Source organism: Perca flavescens, chromosome 18 (assembly GCF_004354835.1).
Source record: "Perca flavescens isolate YP-PL-M2 chromosome 18, PFLA_1.0, whole genome shotgun sequence".
NCBI classification, from domain to species: domain Eukaryota; kingdom Metazoa; phylum Chordata; class Actinopteri; order Perciformes; family Percidae; genus Perca; species Perca flavescens.
Window position 1 is genome coordinate 17,756,626 of NC_041348.1, and position 22,020 is coordinate 17,778,645.

General features: G+C 39.5%; 1 protein-coding gene and 1 long non-coding RNA gene across 2 annotated transcripts in view; both read right to left on the bottom strand.

The window, feature by feature from the left end:
- Positions 1–11,858: 11,858 nt before the first annotated feature.
- The window catches only part of LOC114573501 (potassium channel subfamily K member 2), a 31,514-nt gene continuing 21,352 nt past the window's right edge, over positions 11,859–22,020 (bottom strand). Inside the window, exon 7 of the mRNA XM_028605735.1 lies at positions 11,859–12,321. Coding sequence (XP_028461536.1) covers positions 11,965–12,321 — 357 coding nt within the window. The 3' untranslated portion in view covers positions 11,859–11,964. The remainder of the gene's footprint in view (positions 12,322–22,020) is intronic.
- Positions 21,003–21,836, bottom strand: LOC114573502 (uncharacterized). Its single transcript, XR_003694907.1, has 2 exons — positions 21,564–21,836; positions 21,003–21,135 (listed from the first exon to the last, which is right to left on the bottom strand). It is a non-coding gene; the product is annotated as an uncharacterized LOC114573502 (long non-coding RNA).

The following is a 22,020-nucleotide window of genomic DNA, read 5'->3' on the forward strand; positions in this document are numbered from 1 at the left end:
ACCAGGTGAAGTCAGTTTATTCCTGATCTATCATGTATGAATATGTCATATTGTTTTATTCTTTATAATTCATTACAGTCTATATGACATTTCTAGCTTAAATGTTTCCTGATCATTAGTTAATAAGGTCTGTGTTCATGAACTGATACCATACTTTTTTTGGTATTTGATGTTTTAATTGAATTGGTGACCAATATCTAAGCGTTTTCCTTCACTTCAAGTCCAAACCAAGCAACCCAAATTATCTCTTATACAAACTATTTTTATGATAACATGAATGCAATCAACTTAGGACCACTAGTAAGAAATCAATCGTCTAAATATTTACGAGATCTGTCCCAAGAGCACTTTTATGAATTGTTTAAAGAAGGAAGAACTGGAACAACCTATTAATTTAACTTATCTCAAAGAGATAGTGAGAGCAGCAAATAGCAAGTTCCTAGTCCATATCCTCGCCGTTCCACTTCAGGGATTACTCTGGTGCTGCAGAAAATTTGGCTGGATGTATGTCTTTTCGTTTCCTTCTGCTTTCTTTGTGTTGGAATTTTAAACTCCGGTGGATTTATGAGAACTATGGTTAACTGCTCCTCAGCTCTCTGCATGGTAAATTGAGACACCTAGCTAGACTATCTGTCCAAACTTTTGAACGTACATTTTCCACCAAAGCAAATTCCTTTCCTTTACAGTTCGGACGCTCATCTTGTGTCAATTCATGTGTGAGATTACCATGTAAGGTAATCTCACACATGAATGTAATGGAAAAAACGCTTTTCTTATCACGTCTCTCTCCTGAGTGTTTATGCTGATGTGGCTGAAAGAATTGGCAAATATTCTTTATTCTTTCTTCTGTTCCCACTTGTAATAGTGTGACTTTACTGTGATGTCAGATTTTATATCCTTCTAAACTATTTGCTTCGCACTGGTAGTATAGCCTTTTTTCCAATTGGTTATCAGTTGTTAAATACATTTTGATCACTGGTCTCAGGGGTGAAACTGAAAGTTTTCCTTCCACACAAATACACAGTAGTATATCTGCTGTGCTGCATATAATTTGCAACAGCTTGTGTATAGAGGTCAACCGATAGTGGATTTTACCAATACCGATAGTTAGGTTGGGCTGTATTTGCCGATAACCGATTAATCGACCCATAGTATTTAGAATTGATACTGGATAAAACAGTTGACAAAATACATACATTTTTTCAAAAAAAGTCCAGATGCTTTTGCCAATAATCAAAATAATAATGTCATATTTATTGATATTACACCCACAGCACACGCATGTGTGTTGTCTAAAACAGTTCTCCTACATATTTGGAGTCATCCAGTGCAAAAAATAAACATAATGAGCATTATAATTCATATAAAGGATAAACTATTTACATTTCTTCAAAAAAGGCCCAAATGTATGCCAAATCTCAAAACAGTGACGCCATTATTCTCTGTAGAACGGTTTAGACCTAGTCTGATGTGGTCCTACTCAGATTCTAGTCAGAATGTGAGTCTGAAACCGCTCCATTGGGCTGTGATTATGGGGCGTGTTCCAACCGAACCAGGAAAAAAAATGCCTCTGCATTCATTGGATAGACCTACAACCAATCAGAGCAACGGAACTCAACACTGTGTATCGTCTCCGTAGCAACCACTCTTTGCACAATGCATTCATTCTAACTTCCGACTTTTAGACTTTTTTGAAGCTGGATATATCATTTGTTGCGTGTAAATATAAATGTGGATAACGTTAATGATAGTGACATGCTCGCTACAGTCGCATTTCTAGAGATGAATGAGCGAAAACACGTTTTATTTCTCTGATTCACGGCTTTGTTCTAGCGCCGGCGCTCCCTTTCTTCAGTCTCTCTATGTCTCTCCACCATATAACGCTCGCTCTCTCCAGTCTTTCTCTATCTCGCTCCACCATATGACGCTAGTACCGTGCTCTTTTGGGCAGTTGCTGATGCATTAAAATGAATGCGCTGTCGATTCTACACATCTCAATTCTCCAGCGGCAGCCACTAGACGGATCGTGGACAATTTGGGTCGGACTTGCGTTCATTTTTGTCAGTGTTTTAACCGCTTGAGGTTAGTTAGCCTACTGCTAATTTGTAGTCATCTCAGCCAAAGCAAACATACAAACATACTGTTGTGCTGTTCTTTCTCTACTAATGCAGCATCTATTCAACAAATGAATAACTTTATAATGATATAACAAACCTTTCTGCTGTCGATGCTTTAAACGCACATGTGATGTCAGCCTTCTCCGCACAGCACGTGTTCTCCGTGCAGCGCGCAGTAACACGTGTCGAAAATAAACAACACGAGGCATCAGTGATAGTTTTTATTTCGCCTCTAGAGGCCGCTATTGTAATGCATGATGCCAGCTAGGGTTGGGTACTGAAACTCGGTGCCAATAGGGAACCGGTGCCGACGTAAACGGTAGTAACGAGACCGAATAAGAAAGTTTCGGTGCCTCATTTCGGTGCTCGACTTTACACTACACCTGACAGCATGTAACGTTAGCCTACCTTTAGCTAGCAGCTGGATTAATCACGGTTAAAATGCTGACAGCTAACGTTAAACAGTGTAAAGTGTGACTGTATTTAACTGTGGAGGACTTCAACAGCGGGATGTAACAGTCTGCACTGCAGCGCAGCAGCTGCCGTTGTCGCAATTCATAGATATACAGTTGTATACTGTATATCTATACAGTACAGTAGTACAGGGCCCGTTTATATGGTTGGAATTAAACAACACAGACGGTGCGTTCACTTGCAGCTGCCGTTGTCGGAATTAAACAACACAGACGGTGCGTTCACTTGCAGCTGCCGTTGTCGGAATAAAACAACACAGACGGTGCGTTCACTTGCAGCTGCCATTGTCTGAATTAAACAACACAGATTCACTTAAAACAGGTAGCTTTGTGGTGCATTCACAGTAATTGTAAAATACCCTTTTCCCATCTGGGGTTCAACAGCAATTTACTGGTGAAATAAGTTATTGTTATTGTTATAGTTATTACATTATTATTAAATCTTTAATTTTGACCATGGCCTTAGCAATAAACAAGTCACTGACTGTTGTTTACTACACTTATTTTTTTTCTTCTTCTTTTTTTTTTAACTTTATTGAAAAGTACTGGTTCAGGCACCGTTTAGGCACCGGCACCTTTTTAAAAGTATCGATTTAGCACCGGAATCAAAAAACAACCAAACGATACCTAACCCTAATGCCAGCAGACCCTTCTCAGCTCTCGTGTACTGTGTAATGAATGACAGCGTGCGCTTCTCAGCCGCTCCAGCAACGGACGCAACCAGGAAAAATTATCGGCATGGATTTTTGCCGATAACGATAGTTCCACCAATCAACTATCGGTGCCGATTAATCGGCAAAACCGATGAATCGGTCAACCTCTACTTGTGTATGCCAAGGCATGCTTTGCTTTAAAGAAATGCCAATAAACCAGAGCACGTTTGTCTCCCATCCCGGAATGCTGTGTGGACTAGCCAGACCCTCCTCCGCAGCGCTGTAGAGGAAGGTCTGGCAAAGCGAAACTAGCTCTAGTTCGCTAGTTCTCAATAAATGTCAGGGGCACAGAAGCACCCTGACATCTGTACTGTGCTGTCAAATCCACAAATGTGTCTAATGGAGTAGAAACCTGTCCAGACCTGAGCTTGTGAACTCAACTTTAATGCCTTGGGCAAAGACATCCTGCTGCACAGCCTCTCAGAAATGCTTCAACCTCTCATTAAACATCTGCAAAATTGTGAGGTGAAATCAATGAAATACTCATGTACATGTAATAAGCCCTGACAACAGTGTATGATGATGGACTGTGGCAACACTTCATCTTGTTTTTAAATGTACATCAGGAGTAATTTTGAGACGTTTCTTTCAGCAAATTGGCTAAATATGAATATTAGTATTCAAGGTATGTTAAAAGTCACATGGTTGGGTTGCTACCATTACTATTTATCAAGGACGCCTTCTCTAACCATATATATATATATTCATGCTCCACGGGGAGAATTAATGCAGGAAAGGTCAGGATGTCACTTATCCTCTTAGTGTGAGAGGATATCCTATCTGCAACACCCTGGACATGACAGGAAAATGCTGTTATATCCAGGGTAAGGTTAAAGTTCAAATCATTCCCCTCTGGATTGTAAATGTTGGTCTTTGCTGTCAGGTTGACTTTTGGACTAGAATTTCTGATATATGATTGAAGGGTCAATCGTTATAAGGGGGCTTGTTTAATACAGGTTTTACTTTTCTTTTTTGTTAGAAGAAGCAGAGCTGACTACCAAACTGATTATTGTTTAGATGTATTATTGTTTGGATTGTAGATGTTTCTTTACAGTAAAAAAAAAAAACAAAAAAAGTACTCTAACTTCTAAAAATAATTCCACTAGTACTTGATGAATTTATAAGGAATAGTTCAACATTTTGAGCAATATGCTTCTTTGCTTTCCTGGAGTTAGATGAGAAAATTTATACCACTCTTATGTCTGTGCATTTGGTATGGAGCTGAAGCCAGGAGGCGATTAGCTTACAGTAGCTTAGCATAAACACCGGAAGCGAGGGGAAATAGTTAATTTGGCTCGGTCCAAAGTAAAGGAAATATGCCTACCAATACCTCTACAGCTCACTAATCAGCACACGTTATATCTCATTTTTTTAACATGTATTTAAACATAAATGTAAAAACAGCGACAGTTTTAGACGGAGCTAAGCTAATGATGAAGGATCTCAATAACTATTACAGTAGATGGATTGGCATGACATTTCGTAGACATTCATTCATGGACAGCGTCTCTGCATCAGGGCCAATCACACGGAGGGGACCACACATTCCAATTTACATCCATGCATGAAATGTTGACCAAACAAGGCTAACACAGGGAACCAGCTGCCCTTAAACTGACGTTAGGATTTAGCACAAAGCTAGTACACAGTTTACAGAGCCACTAGCATGGCATGGTCTTGTCTACCTTTGGACGGAGCCAGGCTAGCTGTTTCCCCCTGATTCCAACGTTTATGCTGAGCTAAGCTAATTGACACAAGAGTCGTGTCATTCTTCCAATCCAACTGTCTTCAATAAAGTGTTTTAGGTTATGTCTCAAAATGTTGCACTGTTCCTTAAAAGCCTTATTGTCTAGACAAGACAGATATCAGTAAGCACTGATTGAATTACAAATAACCTGCCTTTTCATGTTTCACACACGTCCTATTCAGCGGAGGTCAATACATTAGCTGGGTTCCACATGCTAACAAGGCAGTAAATGGGTGCCACAAAGGGTGTCTCACAATGGAGGCAATCGAACAGTATTTTCAAAATCCATATTTAAAATGTAATCAATAGTGTGTTTTGTGGTGATGGAAGCCTGGCACAGGAGTCTATGCAAAGAAACAAAATCTAAAAAAAAACAGCAAAGCAAAAGAAAAGACATTATGAGGCCAATTATAAGCTGAATAATACTGTTGAATTTGACAGTGTGGAAGGACCTGTCACATTGAGCCATCACACACACACAAACACACACACACTCACACACACACACACACACACACAGTTCCAGCTCCCTCTCAAAGTGTGAGGTAACCACCGCTCTCATCACGTACCTCTTTAGCTCAAGAGGGTATTGGTTGGTGGCTGAGTCACCGTTTTTATTTGATGCCGCTGCAGATAGAATCTCTTATTATCCAACCAATTTCCAACAGGTTCTGTGGTCACCTGATACAGGATACAAAATACTCTCTCTTTGCATCCACATATGGCTCAAACAGCCATTGGACTGCATGGGTTCACTAATACAGTTATACATAGTAAAAGTCTACTCCCTGCTATATGTACAACAAAACTTTTAAGGGTTTCACAAAACTCTACCCAAAATGAATACCTATGCTTTTTTAATTTACCATATGAAATGAGTCTGTAGTTACAGCATATTTAAACGCTCAAAAACCAAGAGCTTAAATGTTTTTTTTTTTTGTGTCTACAGTATATAAAGCCAGTCTACAATCAACTCAGCAGTGAATCATACTGGCTCCCTTTTGAAGGGCAAAGAGTCGTGGCTCGTGTCCTCTTGGTGTAATGCAGCATCTGGGGATGTGCTTATGGTCCTGTCTGTCTGTTGACAAGGCAGAGGCTGCGAGGTGACGCACAATGTCACTCTCTATCTTCAGCGTCATTAAGTAACCTGTCAGTTTGCATTAAGGAAAACCGTCACAGACCCTGATCAGAATGGGGGTTGTCTAATGGTTGCAGAAATAGGAATGCCGTCCTATACTGTTCAAAGGGTTCAAAGAGAAATCCTCAAAACATATGAGGTAAAGACATACAAATTAAGTGAAGGTGTCAATGCAGAGATTCCTGAGGGGGAAACTTCTTGGTTCACGCTGTGCTTGTGAGCCATGAAGAACATTTTGTAACTTGTGACTCAGATCAGTTTGTCAGCCCTGATTCATTGTCATGTCTGTCATTGTGTTCATGCAACACCATTGTCTTTTTTTATATTAGTTGAGCTGCACAGAACAGCCGGCTACAGGTTGTTTATCTGGGACAAGTGCTGTTTATTTCTTATGAAAAATAAGAGTCTTATGTGGGAACCCATCATTACAAATTACTTAAAACATGACAGCGTAGGAATGCAGTATGCAAGTACAAAACAAAATACATTTTAGTCCCCACAAACATTTTCTTTTTAAATGAGTAAGCCTTTGAGGATGAAGCTAGTGATATTATATAGCTTTCGTATTGCCAAGGAACTCTACTGAAAGATCAAAACTAACATGGCCATTTTGAACTTGCAACTGTAACACGGGACTGGGATGGCAGTTTTTATCATGTGACAGTTCTGTTTAAGGTAACGGTCACACTTATAAACGTGTAGTTAACGTTGTGAAAAGGAATACAAAATATTTATGGTTAGCAAAACGTCCAGGATTGGCTTAAAATGACTTAAATAAAACTATTAAAAGGAGGATGTAATGTGATTTCAGGGACTAATGTCTGTAAAACTTGGTTAATTTCAAAAACTGAAAGTTGACAGTAGGACACGAACCCTGGCCCCCTGACTCCTTATACTTTGTCACATCACTTTCTTATTTGGTCTCGGAATAATTACTACGGATACGAGAGTTCACCACCTAATAACAATCGTAAATATGAGTCGTTATGAGCTGCTTGCAAAATCAACGGCAGTTATCTAGGTGAGGATGGTCTTGATTTAGGTTATTGTTCTGTGCAACAGGCATACAACTATTAAAAAAGATAAATGTACCACATTGTTGCACTGGGTTACATGTTTCTTTATTACCATAAACAGCACTGTAGTTTTGAGTCAATCCCTGATAAACTGTCCTGCTACTAGAAATACTCACAAGAGCACCAAATGTGTATTAATTCACTGTTGAAAATGGTCCTCAACAAATATACTATTTATGCCTGTTTAAGTAACATTTGTTAAAATCCACAATGCCCAGAATGTTTGGGGCAATCTTACTCATCCTTTTTTAGAACTGAAACAATAAGCATGTGAACCATTTGTACCGATTTATATCTTCAGGAACCTCTGGAGTGCCACAGGCAGGCTGGGAATGGCACAAAGTATTGACAGATGAACTTACACATTGTCTTTTTGGTCTTTCCATGGTATTCACATGGTTCATAGGGTTACTGGTTCAAGTTCCGATGCCCCTTTCCATGGGCACCTCCCTCACTCATGAACATGTGTGTATATCTGCTGTGCTGCCTATAATTTGCAAAGGCTTGTGTATACCAAGTATAAAGTACCTGCGTACTGTGTGTAATTCAGGCCTGTGTGTAATAACAACACAGTGAGAACAATGTAATTTCCCCTTGTGGAATTAATAAAGTATGCATTATTTGTTGACACTAAGTAGAATTATGCCATATTTGTCCAAGAGTTGAAAGAAAACAGTGACCTTCAGTTTTTTGCATATAAATATTTTATTCTAAATCTTCTGAAAAGTTTGTGAGGTGACATACCCACATTAACATATTAACATACAGGAAACACAAGGTTGTCATACAGTTATCAAAAGCAAAGCCTGCTATTAAAGACACATCTGATCTATAAACACTGGAAGTAGCATTTGAAGTGGCATGCAAAACTTGTTGAAATCGTGTTTTATTTATTTTTAGAAAATGTGCATGTTTTTACAGATGGGTTTATTGGGAATTTAAAAATTACAAAGTAAACTGTTTATTTTGTTTGCCTTGACATAAGGGTCTTATTAAAAATATTTTCATGCATACATTTTTGAGTGTTGAGCAAATCTAGAATTAAAGTTGCAGTTTATAAAAAATTGGAGCTTGATGTCACTGATGCACATTTTCATTTATGATTCTCTGAAACCAGATAACCCTGTAATCTATTATGAGCATTAAGATGATTTATACATAATCATGTTTTTATGGCATTGTGTTTTAATAAAATGAAGGCCAATGGCTGTGAAAAGCCTGTAGTTGTTTTCACAGTATACCCACTGTATACCCACTGAGCTAATTGAACTCTACTTTGCATACATAAATCACAATGTTAAATCATGAATGTGCTTACATTCATAATGAGGCTCATCTCTGCCGTCATGGATAGGTACATTCAACATGCTTGAACTGGGATTTTAATGCAGCCGCAGATTTAATTAAAAACTGTTACCTGGGGAAAAGAAAAGGATGCCATGTGAAAATGCTGTGGGTGGAAATTAAATGAGTTTTGTCAATGCACATTCACACGTTCATTCATACACACAGAGCTAAACACAATCATGCACAGGTATCCTCACATGTGTCTTAGCATGGCCTGACATATTACATAACGCTCCATCCACAGCACTCCTTCACTTTCTTCAGCACTGACAGCTCGCCTCTCAGTGGCTGCCAATCACAGGGCCGACCGGGAAAAAGCAATAGGACGACTTCTCTTTGAGCAGCTGCACTAAGGCAAACGGTGCTTTTCCCCATGAATGAATGCACTCATAGTATTTATTTCAGTGTATTGAAAGTCAGTACAACATACATATATGTCTTGATATTTGTGATTGCTTTTTAGAAACGCAAGAATACAAAAATTATAGTATTTTTTAGAACATGTTTGAAAGAGTCTCTTATCCTTATCTTATTTTCTTCACAATCTCTTTGTGACTCCTGTTTGACTTGATTACACATGGCAGCTGATGACCTTACAGTACAGTCAGTGAGTGCTCACGCTTAGGACAACCTTTTTAAGAAAAGATTTAGAACAGAAAAAGCTAGTAAAGACTGTATTAATGTGCAAATCAGTTGCTAGGAAACATCTGTGATGCTTTCTAATCAAAAATTACAGTTAAATAAGTGATATTAAACTTAGCTACCGATCTTTTGTTAATGTAGGTATTACTTTGTTTTATTTATACATGCATGCATGAAGAAATGTGTTTCAGAATTAATAGTATGTTTATGCGGTTTAGAATGAGTGGGGATAAACATCTGGCTATGCTAACCTAGCTGTTGTTGTTGCCAGATGTACAGAGCTGGGATAAAGTCTGGCATCTGAATCAATCAAACAATGAATTCAATCTATCCATTTTTTTTTTGTCACATGAAATCGTACGAGGTACAATTGCAGTGAAATCCATTTGATGTATCCGCTTCCGCTACCGCTTTTGCTTTCGCTATCTATTTTGCAAGGGCACCGTTGCTGCATCCAGGGCTTAGAGCTGCTCAGCATTTTGTGATTGGCTTAAAGAAATACAAACAAGCCAAAACGTTTTTTTCCCTGGATCCCACAATAGATAAGCGGTGTAGCCAGACCATACTCCAGTGCTGACACAGCACTGTGGTCTGGCAGTGTGAGACTACAGTATAATAAGTTTAAGTTTGTTTTTTTTACTTACAAAGAGCTGGTGCAACTGGTTCCTCCTGCCACACAAAACAACACTCTTTTCTACCTGATAACCCATACATTATATACATTTGGTAAAGCAGATGAGTAGGCTTGGTTTGACACATACTGTATGGCACTCTGTTTTGTAAATCACATTTCTTGTACATATACTGTATTTTAATGCTACAAACTGTAAAAAGCACTATCTAATGTATTGAGAACATTACAGCATATTGTGCTGGATAAAAGCGTGAAATAACACTATAAGACACACAATCCAAACCATTCAAGTGCGAGACACAAGAACCCAAAATATCCTTGCATGATGTCATCAAAAGCAGTCCATCCTGATTTTTAAAAAGGGCCTGTTTAAAATTTGAAATAAAAATGTATAATGCTGTATCAAAAATCAAAGTGAGATACTAAGCCATGACATTCCTACCTTTTTTAAATAATCTTTTATTTTCAATAATCAACACTAAATCAGCCACAGGGAGGCATTTATTTAATTAAACTAATAAATCTCTAAAGTCTTAATAATTTTGTCACTGCAGTGTATACAGCAAATAGAGCTTTCTGGTGGTGTACATTCAAAATTGGCGAGGATCTCATCTTAATCCGCTGACTTTATATCTGAAGGTAGTGATGAGAGCTGCAACATAAACAGCAGTAAGGGGAAAGATGCAGCTTTCATTGCTACAGTACTATACATGCCGGGTTATAATATCAGCTGCTACCCCTGTTCTGTGGTATGTACTATTGGGAAAAAAGACTGCTGTGTTGACGCACCAAGCTTTATGTTTCAGTCTCATGAAGAAAAAAAAACACAACAGTGGGTTTAATTTCTAAAAATAACAGAAAGCACTCCTGGTCCTTTGATCACACAGAAGAACTCTCTGATTCTTCTGTCAGAATCATGGATCATTACTTTGGTATAAGGGAGAATGGGGTCTGATCAGTGAGCCTGGCACTGTGTGGTTAATGTAACTCTCTCAACACATTAAGACTGGTAGGCGATGGCTAAATCACACTGGAGACAGAAAGCTGACTTTTTCCCAGTTGTTAAGAAAATGTTTCTCCACTCGGTTGCCATGCATATTGTAGATTCCTCTTGAAATGAGTTAAATAAAAATCTCCATGTCCTCTCCATCCATTTGCTTCCTCTTCATACTATTTTTATTCCAAGATGCCCTCCTGAATATATGGATTTTTTGTTGTTTTTTACTGTGCTTAACAAGTCTGAGAGCGTAAGTGGACAAACAAAACATATCTCATGCCTTCATGCGTCACCATCCTCACATGTTCAGTGGGGTTTTCAGTAAGGCACAAGTGGATTATTCCTTAGGGTGAAAAGCCAAATGTCAGTCTTTAGCGAGGGCAGACTGACCGGCGAATGCAAGGCATACAAATTCATACTGGAAGAAGTGTAAACTAAAAAGAAAAATCCCCATTTCTTGGTATTAGCACAGGACTGCTGCCTCGTCAAGAAAAAGCGTTCATTGTTGATTATGGAGTGTTTTTAGCAGTGAGGATCCTCTTTTTTCAACAAGAAATGAGCACAGATACATCTATTGCTTTCTAAGTTTGATGAATGTATTTATTTCTGTGTGTTCACAGGCTTGTTTGTGAGTATATGTGAAGAAGAGGTGTTGCTACCTCAAGTGGGCTTTCATTTCCTTCCTGCTCATGAGATACGTTTGTTGAACGCATGCCTCTGATACAATCATTTGTTCCATTCTGGAGCAGGCTTCTAATTTGGCTCAATCGCTTGCACAGCTGTCAATCACGTTGGCACAGACACAAAAAAAGGAAGTCGGCTTCCTATTCTGATTTGATGGGACCTGTGAGAGAGCACTTCAAATGTGTTTATTTGAGTTTTTGACAATTGATCTGTTTAAGTCAAGCTTTTCAAGGTTTTCAATCAATGATTGGAACACAATCCACTTAACGAATGCACAGAGGTACGTTACCACAGATGCTCAGACAATAAGCAAAAAAGTGGGCATGTGTTTGTAAGCTCTGTCCGCTAACAGATGAGTTTCATTCAGTTTCCTGAATCTCATTTTCATGCCGCGTCTTATTTTAGATTTTCGATGATGGCAATCTCCTGCCGGTCAGCGTAGTCTGGGCTGAGGCCGTTCAGGTAGAAGCTGCCATTCCTGGCCAGGGTCCCCGTGATGGGACTGAGGGAGAGAGTCGAGTTGGGGCAGGCCTCTCTGTCCTCATACAGGTTGACGGACAGCGTTCTTTTGCCAGGGGTCAATTCCTGGTTGAGGGTCGTGTTTATACCCAGCTCGGATGACAGCTTGCGCTTGATGGATGCAGCACGTTGGAACTTGTCATAGATGTCAACGCTGAGTCGCCGCCGGGTCTCTTTGAACTCTGCCGACACGTTTGCTGTCCACTCGGCTGCGTGAGCTCGAAACTCTCCAACCTGCAGGGAGAGACTTAATATTAACGCCTGCCGGTCGATCAAGCACAACATGCTCTTACATTACCGGACAATATGAGAGTGGTATCACTCTTCTCATCTTACTCTCGGACAGAAAGCAAATATGCTTATTTCCCAAAATGTCTAAATCTACAAATTTAAGAAAGTATGCAGATTCTGTTCTCTGGCATTGCCAGACCTATCTCCACAGCGCTGTGTCAGCGCTGGAGTATGGTCTCGCTGCAGGAGTTTACATTCTGGTTGTTTGTATTTTTTTAAACCAATCACAATCGTCTGGGGCGGCACTAAGCCCCGGATGCAGCAACGGTGCCCCTTGCACAGTAGGTAGAGGGGACAGCGGAAGGGGAGGATAAAGTCTGACCTCCGGTAAACCAGACTAGTTCCCACATAACTTTCAAACAGTCTCATCATTCAGGAACTACATGCACTGTCATAAGAAGTTTGACTTACCCACCCATCGCTTTTGAAGTTTATTCTAAAATTGATTGCAGAAGCCTCAAGCAATAAAAAGACTACATAAAATAAATAAAGAGACTATGTAGTGTATCTGGTAGGCACAGTCTGTTTTTTTATGCTCCTTGAGAGGCAACGGAGGGGAGAGGAATGATCACACATCACTGACCTTTATAATGCATTACACTGTAAACCCAGATTTAGTTGTTATTAAACTTTTTAGTGGTGACTTCTTATTCTTTCATGTTTTGTTAAAAACCATCTTCACTTCTAAATCACATTAGTTGTTAATCAGCTGAAGTATGCAGTGCACAGCTCATGTATATTAGAGATAATTATAGGAGGGGCGGGGTCATTTGAACTGTTCTGCGCTGAAGCGGTGCAAAGGCTCATTGGAAAAGAATATGTGTTCATAACGGTTTCTGTCCTAGTTAAAGGTCCTATGACATGCTGCTTTTTGGGTGCTTTTATATAGGCCTCAGTGGTCCCCTAATACTGTATCTGAAGTCTCTTTCCCGAAATTCAGCCTTGGTGCAGAATTACAGCTACTAGAGCCAGTCTTATGACCTCATAAGGAGCAGATTCCAGATCGGCCCATCTGAGCTTTCATTTTCTCAAAGGCAGAGCAGGATACCCAGGGCTCGGTTTACACCTATTGCCATTTCTAGCCACTGGGGGACCATAGGCAGGCTGGGGGAACTCATATTAATGTTAAAAAACCTCATAAAGTGACATTTTCATTTTCTTAATTTTTTTCATGTTCTGTTACTGTTTTGGGTGTGCATTTATATAATCTGGGTTTTAGTTTTGGTTGATTTAGTGTTCATGTTTCTCAAAATTTATTGTTGCACCATGACCGAGACCCGGGGGGGGACTGATGGGGTCTGGGCAGTGAGATAGGGTAAGGTCATTGAGATCCATGCAGATCACGTTGGAAAATACAATCGACGCATTGTCATCCTTTCTGTTTTACTGGAACTAATGTATTGAATTCATTGTTCTTAAAACTATACTGTTATAAAGAAAAAAACATATTTATAAGAATGATTCATTTTTATAGTTTTGATAAGTAGAGCCTGTTTCATATTTATTATATTTTAACAAAAGTAATTTAAGTATACTAAGGATTTTTAGTAATGACTAGTAATGTAAACTTGATTTGTCTACTGCATCAACTTGACGCTCTGTGTTAAGTTTCACCTTGTGTAAAAACTTAAACGGTTTAAAGGCCCTGACACACCAACCCGACGGCTGTGGGCGGCAGAAAAGGCAGTCGGACTGATCAGTCGGCTCCCCGAGGTCCAAAAAGTGCCTTGGAAAACACACCAAAGCGACACCGACTTGAGCGTACGTTCTGCGCGTGCGCGAGACGTAATACAAAAAATGAAAACCGGAAATGACGAACGCGTCACATGGGTCTACCTTCTCCAACTGACCGATATTGGTGGCTTGTTCAAAATACAATCTCGTATTTTACCAAAATAGTTCATTGAAACGTGTTTATGAAAACATTTAAAGCGAGAAATAGGCCATGCAGTTGCTGAATCTGTCTTCATTTCAGATCGACAAAGGTCAGTTTAAAAGATTTTCGTCACATTTTCGTTCGTTCGTCACTCATCCCGCTCGCCATTTCAGGGTTAGCACTCCACCAATCAGATTGGTCATTGCGTCCGACTGCCCGCCCTCCAACCCAGCAAGTCAGGTCGGCCAAAATGAAGGCAGACGGCCCCTCCGATGGACGACGGCTATCACCAGACCAAGCTCAATCTTTTAAGATTGAACATTAGTCTGGGGAGTCTGCTCTGTATTTTCTCTGCACAAGAGGCGTGATCAACGGGCATAGTTCAAATGACTCTGTACGCAATTGGATAGTCTTTCAACCAATCAGACCAACGATCCGGGTGACGTACTTTGCAGAGTGAGGCAGAGCAAAATCTGGTTGGTAGTAAGGCAAACAAATCCTTCTTTTGTAGGAATTGTTCCAGGGCAAATTTCTGTTCCGTTTTCAGAGAAAACTTGCCTTTGAAATCTTTTAAAAAAGCAGCGACAGCAGCATCAACGGGTTGCTGCGTTTGGTGGCCGCCATGTTGAATGTAAACAAAAAGCTGCTTGCCTTCGCTTCTCTATCGTCATCGTGTTAAACACGCCAATAGTCCACCAGGTGGATAAGCCAGTTTGTGATTGGTTCCCGCAAATGTGTAACGGAAGCAGGATAGATAAACATACAGGTTTCCAGCCTGAGCTGCAGGGCAAAATCAAATCGCCGGCAGATCGGGCTGGGTTTATATGGAGCTAGAACAGTCTCAATAAAGATAAATGCACACACTACATTCACATATACACACACAGGATTCATATATGCACACACGATTCATAAATGCACACAAAATTCATAAATGCACACACAATTCAGAAATGCAAACAAAATTTTCAAATGCACACAAGATTCAGAAATGCACAGGACAAGATTCAGAAATGTATTTCTGATGCACACACAAATATATCTTGATTTACAAACTGCTTGATGTCTGTGAGCTGTGAAGTATTTGTGTGTGAATTTTGAGACTCCCCTGACGTGGCTCATTTCACAAATGCATTTTTTTTAAACAGGGAATGATCTGCAACCAATCAGATATCTCCCTTGTTTTAGCCAATCACAAGAACGCACCCCACGTGACATACGTCACGATTTGGGAAGTGCCTATGCCTGAGCCTATGGCCTGAGCCTATGGCCTGAGCGACGTCTACCTTTTTGGCATACCTACACTATCGGTAACCAGGGGCAACTAGTGTGAATGCTGCATTTCAAAACACTTGAAGAAATGGATGTGGAAATGTGAACTGGGCTGTTTAATTTGTTTTGTTGAGATGGAGAAAGTGAATCAGCGTCAGTCTGCTTGCAGGAGGAGAATATTCTGTCGGCAACTTTGGCGCAATAATGAAAGGTAGGTAATGTTACCAACACTGATATACTATCGTTTTCTCTTATTTATCCCATGTCAGTGAATTATAAACTTTTCAAACGTTTATGTTTGTACTTTGTAGTTGTCATAACACTTGCATTAATTAATCTAAATTAAGCTTACAGTAGCTAACAGTTTACATTAGCTAGCTTGTAGTTTACTGCATGTATGGAACATTAGCTCATTACCCAGTAGCTTCTAGCTTTCAAACAAAAGAAGTGCAAAATATGATCAGCAACTACAACAAGGTAAACGCTACCAGCTAATGCAGGTTGCCACAGGCAGTATGATATGCAGTAAACTGCAAGTGAGAAAGGTTAAATAGTACTGTAAACGCACAAGCTACAATGCTACAACCAACATAACCAACATGTTGTTAAGTGTGTTAAATAGTTAACAGTTGCCAGTTAAGACCATGATGAATAAACTACACCACTACACAGTTACATGAAGTACCTTAATGTTACAGTATGCTTAAATATACTTGTGATACAATTCTAATCTTACCAGGACAGGTTGGATAACTACTGGACTAACCTAAAGCTTTCTCCTTCTGTCTGCAGTCTGGAAGCAACCCAATCATCGGCAGCTGAGTCTGATCGTTGCTTCAACACTGACAGGCAAGTATTGACATTATGTTGAAAATATCACAGATTCATGTCCCCCAGGTATTGATCCTGATAGCACTATACAAGTGGATGATTCTGAAAATGTTTTCTGCAGGATAACAAGTAGTACTATTATTATTCCAGTAACGTGTAGTACTAGTGCTATTCCAGTAACATGTAGTACTAGTGCTATTCCAATTATAATCAACAATAGACCACACAAAGTGGTGAATTGAGGGGCAATACTTAACAACCTAATTGGAATTAAAACTACCCCTGCAATGATAGAAAACTATAGGAAAATTAGATGTGGATTAGTAAATGTCAGATCTCTGTCTTCTAAAGCAGTACTAGTAAATTAATTGATATCTGATAATCAAATTGATTTATTCTGTCTTACTGAAACATGGCTGGGCCATGAAGAATATGTTAGTCTAAATGAAGCGACTCCTCCCAGTCATATTAATACTCAAATTCCTAGAGGCTCAGGCCGAGGAGGGGGAGTTGCAGCCATATTTGATTCAAGCCTGTTAATTAACCCTAAACCCAAACTAAATTATAACTCTTTTGAAAGTCTTGTTCTTAATCTTCAACATCCAACACGGAAATCAGTACAGCCAATTATATGTGTTGTTGTCTACCGAGCTCCAGGTCCGTATTCTGAATTTTTATCTGAATTCTCAGAGTTTTTATCATGTGTAGTACTTAAATCAGACAAAGTACTTATTGTTGGTGATTTTAATATCCATGTGGACGTTGACAGCGATAGCCTTACTACTGCTTTCAACTCACTACTAGATTATATTGGCTTCAGTCAGAGTGTGCATGAGGCCACGCACTGTTTTAACCACACCCTCGACCTCGTGCTGGCATATGGTATCAAAATTGAAGATGTATTAGTATTCCCGCAAAATCCTTTATTATCAGACCACTTCTTAATTACTTTCGAATTCTTCATACCCGATTATACGACACTGGATAAAAGCTTCTATACTAGATGCCTATCTGACAGTGCTATAGCTAAATTTAAGGAAGACATTCCAACAGCACTAAACTCATTACCTTGTTTTAATACAACAGAGGACCTTTATGTAAACTTTAGTCCCTCTCAAATCGACAATTGTGTAGATGGTGTTTCGGCCTGCCTACGGACTACTTTAGACTCTGTTGCTCCACTCAAAAAAAAGAAGATGAAGCAAAGGAAACTAGCACCTTGGTATAACTCCCAAACTCGTAAATTAAAGCAAAACTCGCGAAAACTTGAAAGTAAATGGCGCTCCATCAAAATGGAAGAGTCTCGTTTGGACTGGCAAGACAGTTTGAAAACCTATAAGACGGCCCTCAGACATGCCAGATCAGACTATTACTCAGCATTAATAGAAGAAAACAAGAACAACCCAAGGTTTCTTTTCAGCACTGTAGCCAGGCTGACAGATAGTCAGTCAGCTTCAATTTTGATACCTCTAGCTCTGAGTGGTGATGACTTCATGAGCTTCTTTAATGATAAAATTACAACAATTAGAGATAAAATTCATCACCTTTTGCCCTCAACTTCTAATGGTTCACCTTTCAACGCAGGACTGCTAGAAAAAATGACTAGACCTGACATTTACTTAGACCGTTTTTATCCTATAGACCTTCAACAACTAATGGTAAAGGTATCTTCAGCAAAGCCATCTACCTGTCTCTTAGACCCCATCCCAACGAGATTACTCAAAGAAGCATTACCCGTGGTTAACACCTCTCTACTAGATATGATCAATATGTCTCTATTAACAGGTTATGTACCACAGTTATTTAAAGTAGCTGTGATAAGACCTCTTCTGAAAAAACCCACCCTCGATCCTGAGGTCTTAGCAAACTATAGACCTATATCTAACCTTCCCTTTCTCTCCAAGATCCTTGAGAAAGTAGTTGCTAATCAGTTATGTGATTTTCTCCATAGCAACAGCTTATTTGAAGACTTTCAATCAGGATTTAGAAAGCATCATAGCACAGAGACGGCACTGGTGAAAATTACTAACGACGTTCTAACTGCTGCAGACAAAGGACTTGTTTTATTAGATCTTAGTGCTGCATTTGACACTATTGACCATACAATCCTGTTACAGAGATTGGAACACTTAGTCGGAATTAAAGGAATTGCACTAAGCTGGTTTAAGTCTTATTTTTCTGATCGATCTCAATTTGTTAATGTTAATGATAAATCCTCTAAGTACGTGGCATGGCGTTCCACAGGGCTCGGTGCTTGGACCAGTTTTGTTCTCCTTGTATATGCTTCCTCTTGGTAATATCATTAGGAAACACTCAATTACTGTTATGCGGACGACACCCAATTATACTTGTCAATCAAACCAGACAAAACAAGTCAGTTAGCTACACTTCAAGCATGTATTAAAGATATAAAATCCTGGATGATCTATAATTTTCTGATGTTAAACTGTAACAAAACTGAAGTTATTGTGCTGGGCCCTAAACACCTCCGAACTTCATTATCTACAGATATAGCTACTCTGGATGGTATTGTCCTGGCCTCCAGCACTACTGTCAGAAATCTAGGAGTTATTTTTGATCAGGATATATCCTGTAACGCCCATCTAAAACAATCATCGAGAACAGCCTTTTTTCATCTTCGTAACATTGCCAAAATTAGGAATATCCTGTCTCAAAACGATGCGGAAAAACTGGTCCATGCATTCGTTACTTTCAGGCTGGACTATTGTAACTCTCTACTGTCAGGTTGCTCAAATAAGTCCCTTAAGACTCTCCAGCTGATCCAGAATGCTGCAGCACGTGTTCTGACGAGAACTAAGAAAAGAGATCATATTTCTCCTGTTTTAGCTTCTCTGCATTGGCTTCCTGTAAAATACAGGATTGACTTTAAAGTCCTTCTCCTGACCTACAAAGCCCTAAATGGTCAAGCACCATCCTATCTAGAACAGCTCTTAGTACCTTATTGTCCCACTAGAGCACTCCGCTCTCAGAATGCAGAGTTACTTGTGGTTCCTAGAGTCTCCAAAAGTAGACTGGGAGCCAGAGCCTTCAGCTACCAGGCTCCTTTCCTGTGGAACCAGTTCCCAGTCTGGGTTCGGGGGGCAGACACCATCGCCTCATTTAAGAGTAAACTGAAAACTCTCCTCTTTGATAAAGCTTATAGTTAGGTTAGATATGGGTCTATGGTGGAGTGAGGAGTTGCAGCGTCCGCCTAACCCGGCCCACCTGCTTCTCTTCGTAGTCATCAGATTTATTGATCATATAATCAATAATATAGTGTGAGTTGAGGGGGGCAGGTCAGTACAGCCTCTCATCAATGTTTTCATTTGTTTCCTTTTGTATGCATCCTGTCCCAGAACTGCTTGTTACTAACCTAGCTCTGGGGAGTTTACTCCCCGGAGTCCTTATGTTTCTTCTATGCTGTAAAGCCTATAACGTGGATGTAACGTCATTAGCGTTTCCCAAACTGCCGGGGCTATCGGCTAGTAGCTAACATCAGCGGTAGCTAGCATGGGTGTATTAATATAAGAACGGTAACACTGTATAGCTATATGCCTAGATAACGTTACTACAGACATAGTGATTACATCGCCTTGGTTCTCTCAAAACATCCATCGTTTATTTTGATGAGCATTACTAATTAAGTTAGTATCTAGCTAGTAGCACGACGTAATGATTACATCTCCTTGGTTGTCTAAATACATCCATCGTTTATTTAGATAAGCATGTAAATGATTAGGAACAACGAAAACACAATGTTTAACGTTAGTGAATATTTTAGACAATAAAACGGTGAGTTCATGAGTTCGCCACGTATACCATGAACAAACTATACTTGTAAGAGACACGAGAGAGAAGCTCATGAACACACATGTTGCTACCGGTTGCTATGACAACACAAACAGGAGCACTTTAATTGGAATGAACAGGGCTTCGCGCCGTACGCTGTATCCAGTTCTCATAATACAGCTATGCTCTGCGATTCCCTTCAACGCCCGTCCGCGTCCTGCTGCGTCTGCTACACCCACCCGTGCTCTGCAGCGCCACGTTTCATCCCGCAACGTCCTGCTGTGACATGAACTACAACGACTACCTTCAAAGTCAGTGTTCCATTATTTTCAATGCGACTATTATCGCCTTCACACCCCCAACCGGCCCCGTCAGACATTTATAATCGCAATAGCCATTTATAATGCTTGCTCTTGAGGGAATTACTGTAATTGTTGGGGCTTTGTAAATTGTAAATTGTAAATTACAGAGTGTGGTCTAGACCTACTCTATCTGTAAAGTATCTCGAGATAACTCTGTTATGATTTGATACTATAAATAAAATTGAATTGAATTGAATTGAATGTTAAATATACTTGTGTACAGTATATAGTCATGTTTGAATAAATGTTATAATAAAAGATACACGTTTCGTTAATGTCATTTAAAAGCTGGTATACCTAATTGGTTATTAAAACAGGTTGCATCTGAGTATAATTATTCAGCTAGAAGTTTCCTGTCTCTAGGTCACAATTTTATGGAAAGATAGACATTGAAAAACTGTTTACAATATATATATATATATATATATATATATATATATATATATATATATATATATATATGCCCAAAAAACTTAAAGACAAGGACAAATCAGTTAATTTGATGCATTTATTTTTTGAATGGCAATCTCTAATATAGCAAATCTATTCAACATCTTTTGCTTTCCCTCTCCTCCTCATCTCTCCCTTCTGGTGATGCTAGTGCAGCCTCCGTTTGTTCCTTAGTCCCTGTTAAAAGACAGCAGCAAACACAAGACAAATGTTTACTGTTATGAATGCTCTTCACATGAGAAACTACTTATACATTTTAGCTTTCATTTAACGTTGCTAGTGAAGTAAACAAGGTGCAGCTTTACCTCCCATCCTGCAGCTACAACTGATAAACACACATTTCTAAATCACTGCTAACGTTACCCATATACAGTAACGTCTTATAAAAAGAGATGAAAATGCCACCGGACATTAAACTTTACAAACACAAATGGCACAAAAGACAGCGACCCAGCTAACAGTCTTATGTTAAATGATTAGCATGGGTGTGTTCACTTATGCTTAGCTATCACTGTAGTTAGCTAGCAGGATAGGGAACAACATTAGCTAGGTGCACTTTGTGGCTTTAAGAGCCGACAACATAAACACATTTTAAGAGAACTTACCCAAATTAACATGCAGAGAACACACTCTCATCTCAGGAAGTAAAGTCCTTTCTTCTAATTGCAGCCACCCGATAAATCCGACGTCTCAGCAACCAACATAAACAATGAACATGAGCAGTTCAAAATGGAGGAAGGGGCGGGGCGCTGTGCCCTGACGACACCTACTCATTCTCAATTGGCTTATAAGTAAACAATCCCCCACGTGGGGTGCGTTCTTGTGATTGGCTAAAACAAGGGAGATATCTGATTGGTTGCAGATCATTCCCTGTTTAAAAAAATGCATTTGTGAGTTGAGCCACGTCAGGGGAGTCTCAAAATTCACACACAAATACTTCACAGCTCACAGACCGCAAGCAGTTTGTAAATCAAGATATATTCGTGTGTGCATCAGAAATACATTTCTGAATCTTGTCCTGTGCATTTCTGAATCTTGTGTGCATTTGTAAATTTTGTTTGC